The sequence below is a fragment of the Panthera tigris genome, chromosome F3 (genome assembly GCF_018350195.1).
Source record: "Panthera tigris isolate Pti1 chromosome F3, P.tigris_Pti1_mat1.1, whole genome shotgun sequence".
Lineage (NCBI taxonomy): Eukaryota > Metazoa > Chordata > Mammalia > Carnivora > Felidae > Panthera > Panthera tigris.
In genome coordinates, this window is record NC_056678.1 from 19,536,535 (window position 1) to 19,555,315 (window position 18,781).

At 36.2% G+C, this 18,781-nt stretch overlaps 1 protein-coding gene across 1 annotated transcript in view; it reads right to left on the bottom strand.

Annotated features, from left to right (window-relative positions):
* The window catches only part of LOC102959460, a 495,184-nt gene that overhangs the window by 238,948 nt on the left and 237,455 nt on the right, over nt 1-18,781 (bottom strand). Inside the window, exon 7 of the mRNA XM_042976372.1 lies at nt 8,701-8,791. Coding sequence (XP_042832306.1) covers nt 8,701-8,718 — 18 coding nt within the window. The 5' untranslated portion in view covers nt 8,719-8,791. The remainder of the gene's footprint in view (nt 1-8,700; nt 8,792-18,781) is intronic.

Below are 18,781 nucleotides of genomic sequence, written 5' to 3' on the forward strand. Positions count from 1 at the left end.
ATAAACAACAACCGGAAGGCAATGGAGAGTGACTGTTCTGAGTTGAACTGTGATTTCCCCCAAAAACGATTATTTGAAATCCGGACCCCCAATATCTCAGGATGCAACCTTATGCAGAAAGAGGTCTTTACACAAGTAATCAAGTTAATATGAGGTCATAAAAATAGACCCTAATCCAATAATACTGGTGTCCGTATAAAAACAGGATATTTGGACACAGAAACACACACACAAAAGAAGAGCACCATGTAAAGATGAGAGCAGAGTTTGATGCACCTACAAGCCAAGCTGTGCCATATATTGCCAGCAAACCAGAAGGATGGAGGAAGGCATAGAGCAGATTCTCCCTCACAGCCCTCAGAAGGAACCAACCCTGCTAATACACTGATCTCAGACTTCTAGCCTCTAGAACTATGAAACAATAAATTTCTATTGGTTAAGCTTCCCTGTTTGTGGTGCTTTATTACAGAAAGCCTGAAAAACTAATTGAGTAATTAAGGCAGAAACTTTACAGGAATTGACTCTTGGAGAGTGAAGTCCATTAGGTTAGAGTTATATATGTGACTCTTCACCCAAGGCCATTTCTCAGTATATATGGTGTAGAGTAGAATAAAGTTGTAGTCTTACAGCTTGAGTAATCAGAGGAAGAAATTGGGGCTGTCAAAGTGACTAGTGGGTTAGGGAGAAAATTATATGAAGAGTGGAGCCACAGGGTGGGATAAACCTCTATATTGGAATACAAAGTCTGCCCAACACTTGGCTGATCACTAGAATACACATTCATGGGGAAAACTTCAAGGGACTTAGTTAAAAACAGAACTGAAAAAGTCTAAGAGGGTATTTCATTAGCTGAACACAACAGGGAAGATACTGTTTGGAGGTTAAATCCAGCCCAATTAGCTTCAGGCTAGAACAAAAATCAACACTCAACAGAGGAAAATAGCAGAGTTCAAAGTCTCTAAAACACCATACACCCAGAGTCCAGTTTAGAACAAAATATTACTAGAGGAACCTGGGTGGGTTTATTTGGTTAAGAGTTCAACTCTTAATTTCGGCTCAGGTCATGATCTCACAAAGTCTAAGATCAAGCCCTGTGAAAGGCTCTGTGCTGACAGAGAAAGCCTGCGTGAGAGTCTCTCTGCCCACCCCACCCCCCATAAAAATAAATATTTAAAAAAGAATAAAATATTACTAGATTTACAAAGAAACGGAAAAATATGCCTGGAGTCAAGAGAGGAAGCATTCAATAGAAGCAGATACCCCAAAGAATCAAATGGTATAAACAGCATAAGGACTTCATATCAGTGGCATAAAGTATGTTCAGGATTTAAAAGAATCTGTGAAGAATTTTTTCATGTGGGAAACCTCAGCAGAAAAATGGAAACCATTAAAAAGATTAATACAAAAATACCACCAGAATTAAAGTGTACACAATTGCTATAATGAAAATTTAATGGAAATTCTTACCAGCATATTGGAGAAAGAAGAAAAAGAGTCATTTAACTTGAAGATGTATCAATACAAACAAGCTAGTAGAAGAACAGGAAGAAAACATTTGACATAAATAAACATATTAAGTGACATGTAGGAAAATACTCTGCTGTGTAATACTCTCTTCATTAAAGTCTCAGAAGTAAAAAATATAAAATGTAAGAAAATGTACTTGAAAAATTTCTCAAGTTTAGGGAAAAATAAGTGACAGAACAAAGAATCTCCAAAATCTCAATAAAGGTAAACACAAAGAGAAACTCATCTAGGCATATCATAATCATACCAGTGAAGGCCAAAGATAAAGATACAATCGTAAGAGTAATCTTAGGGGAAAAAAGAAACATAATATCCAGAAAAACAGCAAAAGAAATTACATTTAGCTTCACGTAGAAATAAACCCCTATAACATCTTTAAAGTGTTGAAAAACATTGTCATCCCAGAATCTTAAAGCTAGCAAAAATGTCCTTTAAATTAAATGACAAAATATTCAAAAAAATTCTTGAGATAATTCATCTCCAGCAGAACTGTACTAGAGAACAAAAAAGTTCTTTAGAATAAAGGGAAATGAGTGGTTATACTGAGATACATGTTATGCTGAATCCCAAAGGTTACAGGTGGGGAATTTTTGAAGTATGTCCATGTTCAAATGGCGCTCAAAGAAGCCCAACTGAAATAATTCTGGACTGACAGTGACAACTGTAGACTGAACTAAAGTTCTTTATTTATTCTTGAGGTGGGGGAAGGGACAGAAAGAAAGGGAGACACAGAATCTGAAGCGGGTTCCAGTCTCTGAGTGGTCAGCACAGAGCCTGATGTGGGACTCAAACTCATGAACTGGGAGTTCATGACCTGAGCTGGATGCTTAACTGACTGAGCCACCCAGACACCCCCAAAAGTTCTTTTTAAAAGGGTTATTTTGAAGGTAATGATTCTGACTTTGGAAAAACTACAGTGATTGGGAGTGGAAGGATTCACATGTAAAACTCCTTAAGTAAAAATTTATTGACTTAAATAAATTAAGGGAAATGATATCAGAAACTCAGATCTACAGAAAGGAATAATAATCAAAAAACACAAATATAAAAGACTATGTTTTCTTTGCTTAAGTTTTTAAATTTATTTTTTACTGAGATAAAATTCCCAAGAATATAATATTCACATTTAAACATTTTAGAGTATAATCTTTGGAGTTTTTAGTATGTTCACAGTGATATACAACCATCATTAATGTATATTTTTATATTTTTGTCACCCTCCAGAGAAGCTGCACATCTATTAAGCTGCCATCCCCATTTCATTCTTACCCTAGCCTATGACAACTGCTAATCTACTTTCTGTCTCAATGGATTTTCCCATTCAGGATGTTTCATATAAATGGAATCATATATTGTGGATTTTTGTGTCTGGATTCTTTCACAGAGCAAAATGTTTTCAAGATTCATCCATGTTGTAGCATGCATTAGTACTTCTTTCCTTTTTATGGACAAATAATATCCCATTTTATAAGAAAACTACTATTTGCTTTTCCACTAATCAGTTGATGGATATTTGGGTGGTTCTACTGTTTTGGCTATGCTGAATAACATAGCTGTGAACATTCATGTACAAGTTTTTGTGTGAATATATGTTTTCAATTATCTTTGGCATATACAAAGTTCCACGTGTACTTCAGAAGAATGCCTGAATGTTAGATCTAGTAGGTTTATAGTGTAGTTCATTTACCTTTCTATTTCCTTGCTTTCTGTCAAGTTGTTCTATCCATTATTGAAACAGAATACTGAGGACTCCAACTATTATTTTTGAACTATCTCTCCCTGCAATTAAGTCAGCTTTGGTTTCATGTATTTTGTAGTTCTATTGTTTATAACTGTTATATTTTCTTGATGAATTGACCCTTTAAATGTCCTTTGTCTCTCATAATAATTTCTAGATTAAAGTAATTTTGTATATTAGTTTAGCCACTTCAGCTCTCTTTTGTATACTGTTTTCAGGAGTATATTTTCCATACTTTTTTTTCAACCTATTTGAGTATCTAAATCTAAAGTGAATCGCTTATAGAGATGTAGTTGAACCATAATTCTTTAATCCATTCTATTCATCTCTGTCTTTCAACTGGAGAGTTTAATCCATTTACATTTAATTATTACTGATAAGGATTTGCTCTGCCATTTTGCTACTTGTTTTCTATATGTCACATCAGTTTTGTTCCTCAGTTCCTCTTATTACTATCTTATTTTGTGTTAAATATTTTCTAGTTTATCATTTTAATTCTATTTTTATTCTTTTATCATATAGTTTTGAGTTATTTTCTTAGTAGACGCCCTGGGTACTATACTTAACATCTTTATTTATAACAATATTAATTTATTACAATCTTAACTTATAATTCAACACCTATTTATTTTTACATATACAAAAACTTCCTCCTACATATAAAAAAACTGTCCCCTCTTATGTTATTGTCACAAGTCATGTCTTTATACATTTGTGCCCACTGATACAGATTTATAATTATAGTTTGATGTAACTGTATTTTAAATAATAGAAAAAAAGGAGTAAAAAAAACATTAATACAAATTTTATAATTTCATTTGTAGTTATCATTACTGGTGTTCTTTGTTTCTTTGTGTCCCTTCAAGTTACTGTTTGCTAGCAATGAACTCTCCCAGTTTTTGTTTGTCTTGGAATGTCTCAATTTGCCAATCTTCGAGGGATAGTTTTGCTGGATAGAATTCTTGGTTGGCAGTTTCTTTTTTCTTTCAGTACTCTGAATATATCATACTGATGTATTCTACCCTCTATGGTTTCTGAGGCAAGATTAGCTGCTAATCTTATTAAGGATCCTTTGCTTATGACAAGTCACTTCTCTTGCTGTTTTCAGTATTCTTTGCCTTTCAACAGTTTGATTATAATGTATCTCAGTGTGGATCTATTTGAACTTATCTAATTGGAGTTCACTGAGACTCTTAGATATTCAGATTCAAATTTTTCATCAGTTCTAGGAGGCCTCACTCATTATTTCTTCAAACATTCTTTCTTCACCTTTCTCTCCTCTCCCTCTAGGCCTCCTACTATATGCTTGACAGTATCCCATCAGTCTTTGAGGCTCTGATTATTTTTCTTCCTTCCTTTTTTTTCTATTCCTCAGACTGGACAATTTCAATTCACCTATCTTTAAGTTAACTGATTCTTCCTTCTATTGATAAAATCTGCTATTGATATCCCCTAGTGAGTTTTTCACTTCAGTTACTGTTTTTATCCATACCAAAATATTTGGTTCCTTTAAAAATTTTCTGTCTCTTTACAGATGTACTGTATTTGAGATATCATTTTCATAATTCCTTTTAGTTCCTTTTTTTAAAAAAAAATTTTTACATTTATTTATTTTTGAGAGACAGAGAGAGACAGAGTGTGAGCAGGGGAGGGGCAGAGAGAGAGGGAGACACAGAATCAGAAGCAGGCTCCAGGCTGTCAGCACAGAGCCCGATGTGGGGCTCAAACCCACGAATTGTGAGATCATGACCTGAGCTGAAGTCGGACGCTCAACCGACTGAGACACCCAGGTGCCCCAATAATTCCTTTTGGTTCCTTGCACATGGTTTCCTTAACTGAACATATTTAAACTTCTGATTTAAAGTATTTGTCTAATAAGTTCAATGTCAGTGCTTCCTCAGAAAGAGTTTCTGATGATTAATTTGCTTTTCCTGTATATGGGTCAGACTTTCTCATTTCGTTGCATAACTTCTAATTATTGAAAACTGGATATTTTGAATAATATGATACAGCAACTCTGGAAATCACATTCCCCTCCCTGCTCCATAGGTTTGCCATTGCTGTCTGTTGTAATTATTGCTGGTTTCTTGTTTAGTGACTTTTTGAGCTAATTTTGTAACATCTGTAGGTTTTGTCACTTATGCCCACTGAAGTCTCTGTTCCATTTGCTTAATGGCCAGATAGTGATGGGACATGGATTTCCCGAATGGTGTGGAATGCAAAAAACCTCCCAGTCTGGTAGATGAACTCTATGTGTGTATGCCTTCTACATTCAGCCACATAATTTACATCTCTGCCTTAACCTTCACTACCTGCTTGAACAAGGCAGAAAACAGAACTGAGAGTTAGGACCTCCTCAGGGCTTTCTTGAGTATATGCACAGTCTAGGGGTGAATAGTTCCAAGAATATGTCAGAGTTTTTCAGATTTCTTATTCCCCAAAACATTTCATTCATCAATCTCTCCTCCTAACTGTTTTTATGACGTACTGTTTGCCTTAACTGTTATCCATTACTTATGGCAACAACAAGTATCTTTGGCTATAAACATTTTTGACAAATGCACCCTGGGTAGCTGCTAGAGCAGTGGGATAATTCTGTGTTATGCATGATAAAGGCAAGCCTTTTGAACTGACCTACTAAGGAGGCACCAGACAGGTCAACACCATTACAAATTTTTGCTAATGTAGTTCATTCTGCTCCCTCTGGTGTTAGTGCCAGAATACAAACTTAATTTTCAATGGTACCACTGTGTTAGAGAGTAGGGAAGGATCCAAAAAAGTTTAAAATACCACAAAGCTCACTGTAATTATTTAGATCAAGCTAGGTTTTCCTGAGTAAGTATTCCCTGGTTTTTGCAAGCTTTTGATTAGTTTCCAGATTCTGTAAAATGTTGGCCCAGAAAGGTTTTTAAAAAAATTTTTTTAACGTTTTTATTTATTTCTGAGGGGGAGAGAGAGAGAGAGAGAGAGAGAGAGAGAGAGAGAAGGCACTAGAGGGGGAGGGGCAGAGAGAGAGGGAGAGAGAGAGAATATCAAGCAGGCTTCATGCTGCCAGCTGCAGAGCTCAATGTGGGGCTTGAACCCATGAACCATTAAATCATGACCTGAAATGAAATCAAGAGTTGGATGCTTAAACACGAAGCCACTCAGGTTCCTCTTGACCCAGATAGTTTTTAACAGTTTTTTTTCTCATTGATTTTTTTTTTTTTGGAAGCATAGACTTTTGGACTTCCTTACTCTGCCATTCCCCTCCTCACGTAAATTTTTAAAAGACATATGGGTCTCTACTTTCACCCAAGATAGAAGAATAGGGACCAGATTTACTATCTCACCTGAAACAACTAAAAACCTGAGGAAATACATGAAACAATGTTTTTCAAGACACTGGCTATAAGCCAGTGAATAAAAGAGATCCTTAAGATAATGGAAACAAATGAAGTAAACCTTATGAAATCTTGAGCCAATTGTGTGGAAGAGGTTCCTAATTGTAAAAGGAAAAGAACCCAGACAGAACCTATTGGTCTTTCTGAATTGATGAGACAGAGCTGCAAGAATGGGGAGGCAAGGACAGCTAGAATACACAGGTCAGAATAACACAAAGGAGGGAGCTGCTGAGAAAGAGAGAAAACAAGAGTGGGAGGACTCTCCCAAATATTCATATTATTTATCCTAAAATTCATGTGAGGAAACTACCCAAGGTTAGGGAAAGAACCAACCAGGAAAACAGTCCCCAGAGCTCACCTAGGTCTGAAGACAGTTTCACTTGCCAAAGTGGAAATACCTCATAATCTAGGGAGCAACAGGTAGAATCATAAGAATGGTTTTGCCTCAGTAGTGGAGCAAAATTAGCCCAAGACTACACACTGTCCTGCTCCCAGAATCACAGAGATTGAAGAGCTAAAAGGATCAAACTGTCTCCAGGCAAATTAACCGTGTCAAAAAAAGAAGAAATACCTCAATAGTACTTACAATAGTAAAAATATCTTACCATCCACAAGGTAAAATTTGCAGTGTATGACAACCAATTAAATATTAGAAGCATGCAAAAAAGCTGAGTGGTAGACAGAAGACTTACAGCAATAAAAAAAAAGTCAATCAATCCAAACCATCCCCCCAAAAGACATGTCTACAGAATTAGTAGACAATGTTTTTTAAATAGTTACTATAATTCTATTCTCCATATTCAAGAAGCTAGAGGAAAAATTCAAATGTTTACTGTAGGCTTACAGGATGTTTTATAACAGCTCAATCAAAATTATAGAAATTAATTCTAACATGTGTAAGATAGAAATACACTAGATATGGAAAATGGCACATTAGATATTGTAGAAGAAAATATCAGTAAACATGAAGTGTAACAATATTGCTGTAATCCTAGAGACTCAATATCCAGCAAAAATATCTTTTATAAACAAAATATCCTTTTCAGAAATAAAAAGGCTGAAATAATTTATTACCAACAGAAATAATGAAAAAGTAGATGTTACTATACATACTACAGATTTTAAAAAGAAATTAAGAGAATATTATGAAAAATACACTATGACACTACATTTCTAAAAACTTAAGTGATACATGCAACGGTTAATGAGCACATATAAAGTTCACAGCATCACCAGTAGTTAGTAAAATGCAAAATAAATCCCTAAGATACTACCATTCACCCAATAGAGTTGCTAAAGTAAGAAGCCTGCAAAGACTGAACTTTGGCCCAAAATTTGTATATTGCTGATGAAAGTGTAAATGATACAAACAATTAAAAAAATGTTTATTTCATGTAAAATTAAACAAACATCTACCCTATAAACCAGCAATTTCATTTTTAGATATATATCAAAGAGAAATAAAAACATTTATTTACAAAGTGAATTATATGGAAATGTTTATAGTTTTTTTCATAATAACCAAAAAAAGTAAAAAGAATGCAAACACTCATCACTGGAAAATGGGTAAACAAATTATTGTAGGTTTAAAGGACTGAATACTACCCAGCAACACAAAAAAATTGCTTACATATGCATTAATAAAGATGACTCTGACATATATTTTTCTGAGTGAAAAAAGCCAGATCAAAAAAAAAATTGTATCATATCATTTTACTTAGAGTGACGATCTAGAACAGTCAAAGCTGATCTCTGATGACAAAAATTACAACAGTGCTTTCCTCTGAGTGTCTCACTGACTAGAAAAAGCTATCAGAGAACATTTAGAGTGATAAAAATGTTTTGTATCTTAATACACGTGTTAGTTACATATCAAAACTCATTGACATTGTACATATAAGATTTAATTCACTATGTACATTTTACTTTAAAAAGTTATAAATATTGGACCCTTGTTAATATATTTGCTTTTTACAGAGATAGGGGTTTGTAATTATGATACGACTTCTTGGCATTGCGTGCTATGGTGTGTAGGTTTTGCCATTAACTCACCCCATCAAGTGTGAACATCTCTTCCCAGTTCTGTGTTCGCTGATGCAGTCATGTTGGTAGACTGAATTTGGCCATGGAGAAAGTATTCACACTATAAAAAATAAGCAAATGTTATAAATATTTTTGTTTCAGTTTGTTTTTTGAAGAAAAATTTATTAAACATTTGCAAGTATACTATGAACAAATATATTGAGAATATTGAAGCCAGGTTTCCCATTGTTGGAAAATGGATTTAAAATATGGGGACAAGGAAAAGTAAGATATATCCCATGGTATCTGATTAGAATTAAAGGTGTAAGAATAAACTGATGCTTTTCTTTAAAAATTTTTTAATATTTACTTTTGAAAGAGAGAGAGAGAGACAGAGCATGAGTCAAGGAGGGGCAGAGTGAGAGGGAGACACAGAATCCAAAGCAGGCTCCATGCTCTGAGCTGTCAGCAGTGAACCCGACACAGGGCTCTAACTCACATATGGCGAGATCATGACCTGAGCCAAAGTCGGCTGCTTGACCGACTGAGCCACCCAGGCACCCCTAAACTCATGCTTTTTAATAAACAGATGCAGGTAGAATTAAGAATGTGTGTGTGTGTGTGTGTGTGTGTGTGTGCGCACGCGCATGCGTGTGCGTGGTTTTCCAAGTGATGGCACTTTGGTAACAATAAACACACACTGTGCCCATATCTTGGTTTCTAAATATTATTATCCTTACCATAAACCAAAGGCTCATAAAGAAATGATGATTCCAGGGCTAATGCAGAGAAACTAACAAGCAATGCCTGGAGTATCTCATTGGTACAAAAACTAAAAAAATACTCAAAAAAACATGAAGACCTATCAAAATGCAACAGAAGATAGAGGGATTCTCCACTCATCAAACTTGGGATGAATATCTAATTAAATAAAGAATATAATGTGCTATAATATATGTTACACATATATATTATTACATATGTATTATAATATAATACATTAATAAAATCTAAAAATCTAAGAGTCTTCCATCATAAAAACATATCAATAGGAGAGCAAAGAAAGTTTTCCTTATAGTAAAATCCGACTAATTAACATAGGGAGACTGGTGGAATTAGAAAATTATTACTGGATGCTAAAACTGGTAGGCAAAAGTTTGATGATAGTTGTGTATTCATAGATTTTTAAAATATTTCACTGAAGTTACTTATTAATTACAAAGGGGAAATTTTTTAAGTAAAGAAACTTAGAAAATACCATTTTATCCAAGCCATCAAAGCTAACACAGCCAATTTGGGAGCAAACTGACATTATGTGCCTCCTAATAAGATTCACTGAGGAGAATACACTATCACTTCAGTAGTATTCTTGCCAAAAATGCATATCCTGAATCTAATCATGAAGAAACATCAGACAAATCAAAACTGAGGAACATTCTACAAAGCAGATGGCTGAAAGTCTTCAAAAATTTCAAGGTCAAAAAGCACAAAGAAAGGCTGAAGAACTGTTCCAAATTAGACACTAAAGAGATGTGACAACTGAATATAATTCAGGATCCTGGATTTGATCCTGGACTGGAACAATCAGTTACTATTCAGGACATTACTGGGACAATTGATAAAAAGGATGAGATGACATTATTGTATTAATATCAAATTTCCTGGTTTTTATAACTCTAATCTAGTTACATAAGAGGATGCCCTTGTTTCCTTAGTATATGCACACTGACATATTTAATGACATATTTAAGTATAAAGGGACATGATGTCTTGATCTTGCTCTCAAAAACTTTTTTTTCAGGAAAAAATAGAGAAAGAGAGAGAGACACCAAGAGAGACACCAAGAGAGAGCAAGCAAATGGACAAAATGTAAACGACTGGTGGAAATGAGTAAAAGGTACATGAGAATACCTTAAGGTATTTTTGAAACTTTTCTGTGCACGTGAAATTACATCAAAATATACCTCCATTTGAGCCAACATGGAGTAACAGGAACTGGATCCACCTTCTCACTTAAAACAATTTTTAAAATGTGCAAAATATATAAAACAATGATTTTCAAAACACAGAATATCAGGCAGTAGAAGACAATGATGCATGAGAAAAGGGAGACAAATGAGGGAGGATTACAATCGTCCCACCTTACTACGTGGAGTTAGCTCCCAAAATGCAGGGCAAGGGAGTTTCTCTGAGTTGAAGAGATACAGACAGGATACCAGGAAGGCCAATGTGACCAGAGTTCCAATGACAATGTACTGAAGAGGAAAGATCTTCACTTAAAGAGGGAGAACTGCCTTAAGTCTTCAGCTGAATACTCTCAGAGTATGCATATAAAAAAATTACCCAAAGCTGGGGAAAGAAACACCCGAGAGAAACAGAGTGGAAAAAAATATCAGAGCTCACACATGGTCAGAAGAAATCCATGTTCCCACTGCCAGAGTAGAAAAACTGCACAATTCACAAGGGTATTGTAGTAGTGGTAGAAAGGCATGCCGAGATAAAAGCTTCTATGGTGCCACCCAAGAAAGCTGATAAGTGTACCTAAAAGAAATTAAATGGTTTTCAAGGAACTTAACTGTGTCTTAAAACATAGCTCAGGAACATTTATAAAAATATAAAATCATCCTGCAGTCCAACATGGTAATATACAAAATGGCGATCATCGAACCATAAATTATAACACGTGAAAAAAGTTAAAAAAAATAAAGCCCATAATGAAGAGAAAAATAAAATCAATGGAAAAAGATATATAAATGCCATGAATGACAGAATTAGTAGACAACAACATTAGCAATTATTATAACTATATTTCATTTGTTCAAATATGTAGAATAAAGGTTACAACTGTTAGAGATAAGGAAGGCATTAAAAAGACCAAATCTGTGCTTCTAGAGATAAAACTACAATGTGTGAGGTGACAAAGTACACTGGTAGGTATTAAAAGTCATTTAGACTCAGTAGAAGAAAAGATTAGTAAACTTAAAGACACAGCGACAGAATCTCACCAAAGGTAAACACAGAGCAGAAGAAAAAGAAACAGCATCAAGGACCTTCAACTATCCAATTTACATATTACAGGAGTCCCTGAAGAAGTGACACATAGTACAGAAAAAAATTTTTGCATATGTAACAGCCAAATGTTAGCTGAAAGAATTTATTATGCAAATCAACACTGCAGAAACTGTTAATGATAGCGCTTCAATCAGAAAGAAAATACCAGGGGTACCTGGGTGGCTCAGTTGGTTAAGCATCCAACTCTTGATTTAGGCTCAGGTCATGAACTCATCGTTCGTGAGACGAGCCTCCGACAGCCCAGAGCCTGCTTGGGATTCTCTCTCTCCATCTCTCTCTGCCCCTCCCCAGCTTGCACAATCTCTCAATCTCTCTCTTTCTGTCTCACTCAAAATAAATTAATGAATACTTAAGAAAAAAAGAAAGAAAGAAAATACCAGATGGAAATCAGCAATTATACAAAAGAAATATTTCTAGAAATGGTAAATAAACAGATACATACAAAAAGACTTCTTAATTTTAAAATTTCCTTAAAAGATAATGGATTATTTAACAGGCTAAAATAAGAGCGGTATGCTGAGTTTATAACATATGTAGAACTAAAATGGATGAAAATTGTATCAAAAGGATAGGGGAGGGAAAATGGAAGTATAACATTGTAAGGCTCTTACACTATATGACATAATAAACAATATTACTTGAAAGTACTTTAAAATGCATATTATTAACCCTAAAGCAATGACTACAAAAGAAAAGAGTTATAGCTAATGAAGCAAACCAAAGAAAACAAAATAAGTAGCTAACGTGGAATTGTAAATATTACTGAACTCGGGCACCTGGGTGGCTCAGTGTCTGACTTTGGTTCAGGTCATGATCTCATGCTTCGTGAGTTCCAGCACCCCATCGGGCTCCCTGTTGTCAGCACAGAGCCTGCTTTGGATCCTCTGTCTCCCTCTCTCTCTTCCCCTCCTCCACTCGATCTCGTTCTCTCTCTCTCTCTCTTACAAATAAACATTAAAAAAATAAATATTACCGAATTAATCTAGAAGAAATGAGTAAAAGAAAAGGGGACCAAAGAACAGATGGGATATATAGCAAGACAGAAGACTTAACCCCCATTATATCAATTTTCATTAAATGTAAAAATCACTAGACATATGAATAAGCAGGAAAACGTAACTAATCTAGAGACAAAGCAATCAATAGAAACAGATGCTGGAAACTGTATAAAAAGACCTTAAAACAGCTGCTAACCTTATGCACAATGATATTAAGGAAAAGATGGAATATGTGAACCAATGAGGAAATCTCAGAATAGCAATAAAAACTAAAATGAAAACCAAATAGAAAATCTAGATAACATACAACATCTGAAATAAATAATTTACTGGGCATGTGGCTTCTGCTACTTAATCCACAAAATCAAAACCGAAGTCATTAAAAAAAATAGTAACATAAAATCCAAAAGGTTCCAAGACCTCAGAGGGGACCCAGAGTTGCTTGCATTCTTGCTGAAGTGGTCACATGGGGAGGCAGCTGCTGTCAAAACAGTAAGAGGCAAAGAGCTGAATTCAAATTTTTAAAGCTCAGGGTGGGTATGGCAAGTAATGATTTCTGGAAGCCTCAGGCTCCAGGGGAGTCTGTACCCACTTCTCAGTCTTTTCTATGGGCCTTTCCAGTAGAATATGAGAAAGGCTGGGGTCAGAGCAGGAGACAAGTCTCCCTCTGAGGTGCAGGTGAGAAGGGCCTGCTGAAGTCTCAGGATGGAGAAGAACTCAGAGAAACTCCGTGGTAACTCCAACTGATTTTTTGACAAGGATGCCAAGATAATTCAACAGGGGAGAAGAAAAGTCTTTTTGACACATATGAATGGACCAGCTGGATAACATCTAAGAAATACTAACATTTCAATCCCTGCTTCACACTATACACAAAAATACAATTCAACAAAATTATATATACATACATGTGTGTGTGTGTGTCTGTGTGTGTGTGTATAAAAGCTAAAAAACTCCTAGAGGTAAAGACAGAAGAATATCTTCACAAACTTGTGGTTGCCAAGTATTTCTTACAGGGAACAAAATAAAGCACTAGTACTGTTAAGAATCATGTATAAGCAAAAAAAAAAATAAAGAATTCTGTATAAGAGTGAAGTCATATGACATTTGTCTTTCTCTGACTAATTTCACTTAGCATATAATACCCTCTAGTTCCATCCACATAGTTGCAAATGGCAAGATTTCATTCTTTTTGATTGCCAAGTTACACTCTATTGTGCGTGTGTGTATATATATATATATACACATATATGTATGTATACATATACATATATATGTGTGTATATATATATATATATACACACATATATACATACACACACACACACACACACACACACACCCCCACATCTTCTTTATCCATCATCTGTTGATGGACATTTGGGCTCTTTCCATACTCTGGCTATTGTCGATAGTGCTGCTAGAAACATGGGGGTGAATGTGTCCCTTCGAAACAGCACACCTGTATCCCTTGGATAAATACCTAGTAGTGCAATTGCTGGGTCACAGGGTAGTTCTAGTTTTAATTTTTTGAGGAACCTCCATACTGTTTTCCAGAGTGGCTGCACCAGCTTGCATTTCCACCAGCAGTGCAAAAGAGATCCTCATATGACTTCACTCATATGAAGACTTGAAGATACAAAACAGATGAACATAAGGGAAGGGAAGCAAAAATAATATAAAAACAGGGAGGGGGACAAAACATAAGAGACTCAAAATATAGAGAACAAACAGAGGGTGACTGGACAGGTTGTGGGAGAGGGGATGATCTAAAATGGGTAAGGGGTTTAAGGAATCTACTCCTGAAAACACTGTTGCACTATGTGCTAACTTGGCTATAAAATTTATAAAAAATAAATAGATTATAGGAAAAAAAAGAATCATGTATACGAACTGTTAAGAAAGTACAAAGAAAATAAGAAAGGCATGTCGCCATCTGGTAGAAAATATTTGCTACACACAGAGCTGACAGAGAATTTGTATCCAGAATATATAAAGAATTCCTATAAACTAATAATACAAAGATAAACAACCCCATTACAAAGTAGACTGTAGACTTGAATGGACATGTCACCTACACACAAAGGTATGAGGACACAATATAACACAGAAATAGCATAGAAGTATGTAAATAGGTGTTCAAAACCATTATCAGAGAATTATAAGTTAAAAGGACGAAATACCACTATTTCAAACCCACTGAAAGAGCTAAAATTAAAATGACGGACAATACCTACTGAGCTGAGAATGTGAAGCAAGTGGAATTCTCATGCACTGTTGTTGGCAGAAGGAGAAAATAGTAACTTCAAGAAAAGTGTTTGCCAGTTCCTTACAAATTTATTTTTATTTATTTATTTTAAGAGAGTGAGTGTGAGCAGGGGAAAGAGGGGGAGGGAGAGGGAGAGGGAGAGGGAGGGAGGGAGGGAGGGAGAGAGAGAGAGAGAGAGGGAGAGAGAGAGAGAGAGAGGGAGAGGGAGAGGGAGAGGGAGAGGGAGAGGGAGAGGGAGAGGGAGAGGGAGAGGGAGGGAGGGAGAGAGAGAGAGAGAGAGAGAGAGAGAGAGAATCCCAAGTAGGTTCTGCACTCAGTACAGAGCCTGATGTGGGGACTGATCTCACAAATCGTGAGATCATGACCTGAGCAGAAACCAAGAGTCAAATGCTTAAGTGACTAAACCACTCAGGCACCCCACTTTCTTAAAAATTTAAATACGCACATACCTGTATCTAATAGTTCCATTGTTATATATGTAACCAAAATAAATGAAAATGTATGCCCATAAAAATACTTGTATATTTATAGGGGCTCTATTCACAATAACCAAAAATTAGAAAAATCTCAATGTCCCTACGCAAGAGAATAAGTTTATTTTAATTTATCCACATAATGGAATATTACCCATTATGAAAAGCATAAACTACTGAAACACACAACAACATGGATTAGTATTAAAACACTGCCTTGTGTAAAACCAGAAAGAAAACAGTGGCCCTAGTGTATGATTCCACTTACAGAATTCTCAAGAACAGGCACGACTAGGCTGTGTGATGGGATCAGGTTGCTGGTTGCAAGGTGGACATGGGAACTGACTAGAATCAGCATGGGAGAATTTTGTTGGCGATGAAAGCGATGTGACGTGTATTTATCAAAATTCAGGAAAATGAACGCTTAAAATTTGTAAATGTCACATGATGTAAATTCTGCTTCACCAAATAGAATCAAGCTGTGGTAGAAAAATTTTACAAAGCAAATAATTCTTTAAAATTAACATTTCTTTGGAACGTGTTTTCCTCCTGATATTTGTATATGAGCGGGATCGTCTAAAGTTCATCATATATATTTTGAAGGAGATAACGAAGTCAGTCTTTGAAAAGGAAAAAAAAAAGCCCTCCAGTACTGAAACTGTACTGTGCTGACAATGCCCCCCGTCTGGAGGCAGCTCCCCCATCGGCTCGTGAAGACTGCGCCCACTTCCATCGCGCTTCTGCTCCTGATTCCACCTCTTACTTGCCACAGCACACATACTGGCAATGCAGGCTAAGGGGCCATGTGACTGTGCCTGTATAATTCATCAAATGCCCCCTCCTCCTCCCCAAGAGAGCAGTTTTGCTTTGTTTTGCTCTAAGCCTTTCACGATTCTAGATGAGGAATAAATATTTTCTGGACTGCCTGGAAAAACTCTCATTACTGCAATGCCTGATCGTCTGTGGCTATTCCTGCCTCACATAATAAATGTCCTCAGCTACAGACTGAAGAGCTAGCGTGTGATAAAATGTAGTCTTATTTCGCTTTATTGATGTATAACTGGGGCTTTTTTTTATTGGAATGGGCGAGTTTTATTTTTTTTATTCTTTTTTTTTAATATGACATTTATTGTCAAATTGGTTTCCATACAACACCCGGTACTCATCCCAACAGGCGTAGGGCTTTGCTTTTTAACTCTGTAATGCCAGTATACACGGGGTATGCCTGCACCTAATGAGTATCACCTCTCTTGCAGAAGACACAGCAAGTGAACACCCTGGAGTGAGAGCCACTCCGTTTTTGCTTCTCTCTGATCTCACTCCACAAACACTAAACCCTAATTTCAAATCGAAGTGCCACCATTCATTCTATGTTAAGTTTTTAGGTTCCCCTTAAATGTTTAATAAACAAACTATTAAGACATTTCCACTGGAAGTTGTTTTCACCCTATGATCTGCCTGGATTTAAAATCAGGCAATCACACTGGCAAGTAGAATTATAGCTCTTTTGAATCCAGCGTTCATCACTATGTGCCTACAAATTCTGTGTTTCAGTACAGCTCTCTCGTCCCACCTCTGAGAGGTGGTCACATAATTGGTGAAGAGAAAACAGGTGTGGGAGCCTGAATCTGAGACACATGTGGGCGGCTCTTTGGAATGATGTATCTTCTAGAAACAACTCTACCATTACGAGAGGATATAAACAAGAACAAGACTTACTGAATAAAAAGTAGAAAGACAGGAAGAGATTTAAGAAAATCTAGTTAGGGTTTATGAACAGGAAGGCGAATAAAAGAGGAACAGACCCAGACACTCTTCCACAGGTCCAAGCGGAAAACCAGAAATACGCTGATGTCAGTACATAAGGCAGGAAAGGTCTCCAAAAAAAAAAAAAAAAAAAAAGGCAACATTACTAATGGACTTTCAAAAGGAGCTAAAAATACTGGGGGTTACTGACTTCTGGCAAAAGAAAGTGACATGCAGATTAAATGTTCTTCCTCTATTCAGGGAGGGTGGGATGAGTGAACAGCATGCTTTTTTTTTCTTTTTGAACAACATGAGGAAATATCATTTACTACCATACTATCTGCACGGTAGTAAATTCCATTGAATAAATGTTCACTTGAAAAAGATAGGAAGCTTTGAATTATGTCACATTACTTTTATGAATCCAAAATAGAAACTTCTTGGGAAATTTTAGAAAATCTAATAATATCCCCATTTATTTCTCGATTCCACAATTCAAGATCAGAAGAAAACTTTTAAGACCATGCCATCACCATTGCTCACAGTTCTGACCGTATAACATTAGTCACCATATACAGTGACAAGCCAGGCTCTCTCTGACATAGGGAAATGAGGCTCTTTCCCAAACCTAGAGATAGTATTATTTCAGAATGCTTGATATTATTCATCTTGGCAACTAAAGAAAAAAAATATGCTAGATAAATAAGGGGCTAAAAGGAGGTGAACATTTTACTAGAGAATTCAAAAATTTCCTTAGTCACCAAGTCTTTAGAAACTATCCCCTACATAGAGTGAGCATCTTCTCTTGAACACTGTCTATATTCATTACTTTCTTTAACCAAACCACAGTAGTTTTAATTATCTGTATGTGACATCCCGCATGGGCAAAATCGATACTGCTACTGATCCTCCATGAACAGGACAAGCAACACCAAGAGGAGATTCACACATAAACACCACTGTAATTGCCTTTCCTTTTTTTTTCTTTAAAGCTTTTAACATTTATTTATTTATTTGAAAGAAAGAGAAGGAGGAAGAGAGGGAGGGAGGGGCGGAGAGAGAGGGAGACAAAGAATTCGAAGCAGGCTCCAGGCTCTGAGCTGTCAGCACAGAGCCCAACATGGGGCTTGAACCCACAAACCGTGAGATCAGGACCTGAGAGCTGAAATCAAGAGTCAGATGCTTAACTGACTGAGCCAACCAGGCGTCCCATGAACTTTATCCAAACACCCTCCACATGCCTAAATCCACTCACATTCCAAAAATGCAAATCTGTATGTCATTCTCCTGTTTAAAACCTTCAGAGCCTCTTAACGTCTTCAAGATAAATTTAAACTTCACACCATGCCATAGAGGGATTCTCATGATGTGCTTTTTTGCCCACTTTCCTGGCCTCATCTGTTGACTGTCCCCACAGTCACCCAGGTGTCTCCTTTCATGGTAATAAGCTTGCTGTTCCCTACACACACCATGCTGTCACATACCTTAGTACTTTTCCTGAAGGGCCCCTCTCACTGGAGTACGAAACCCAACCCCACCTCCAATACCCCAGC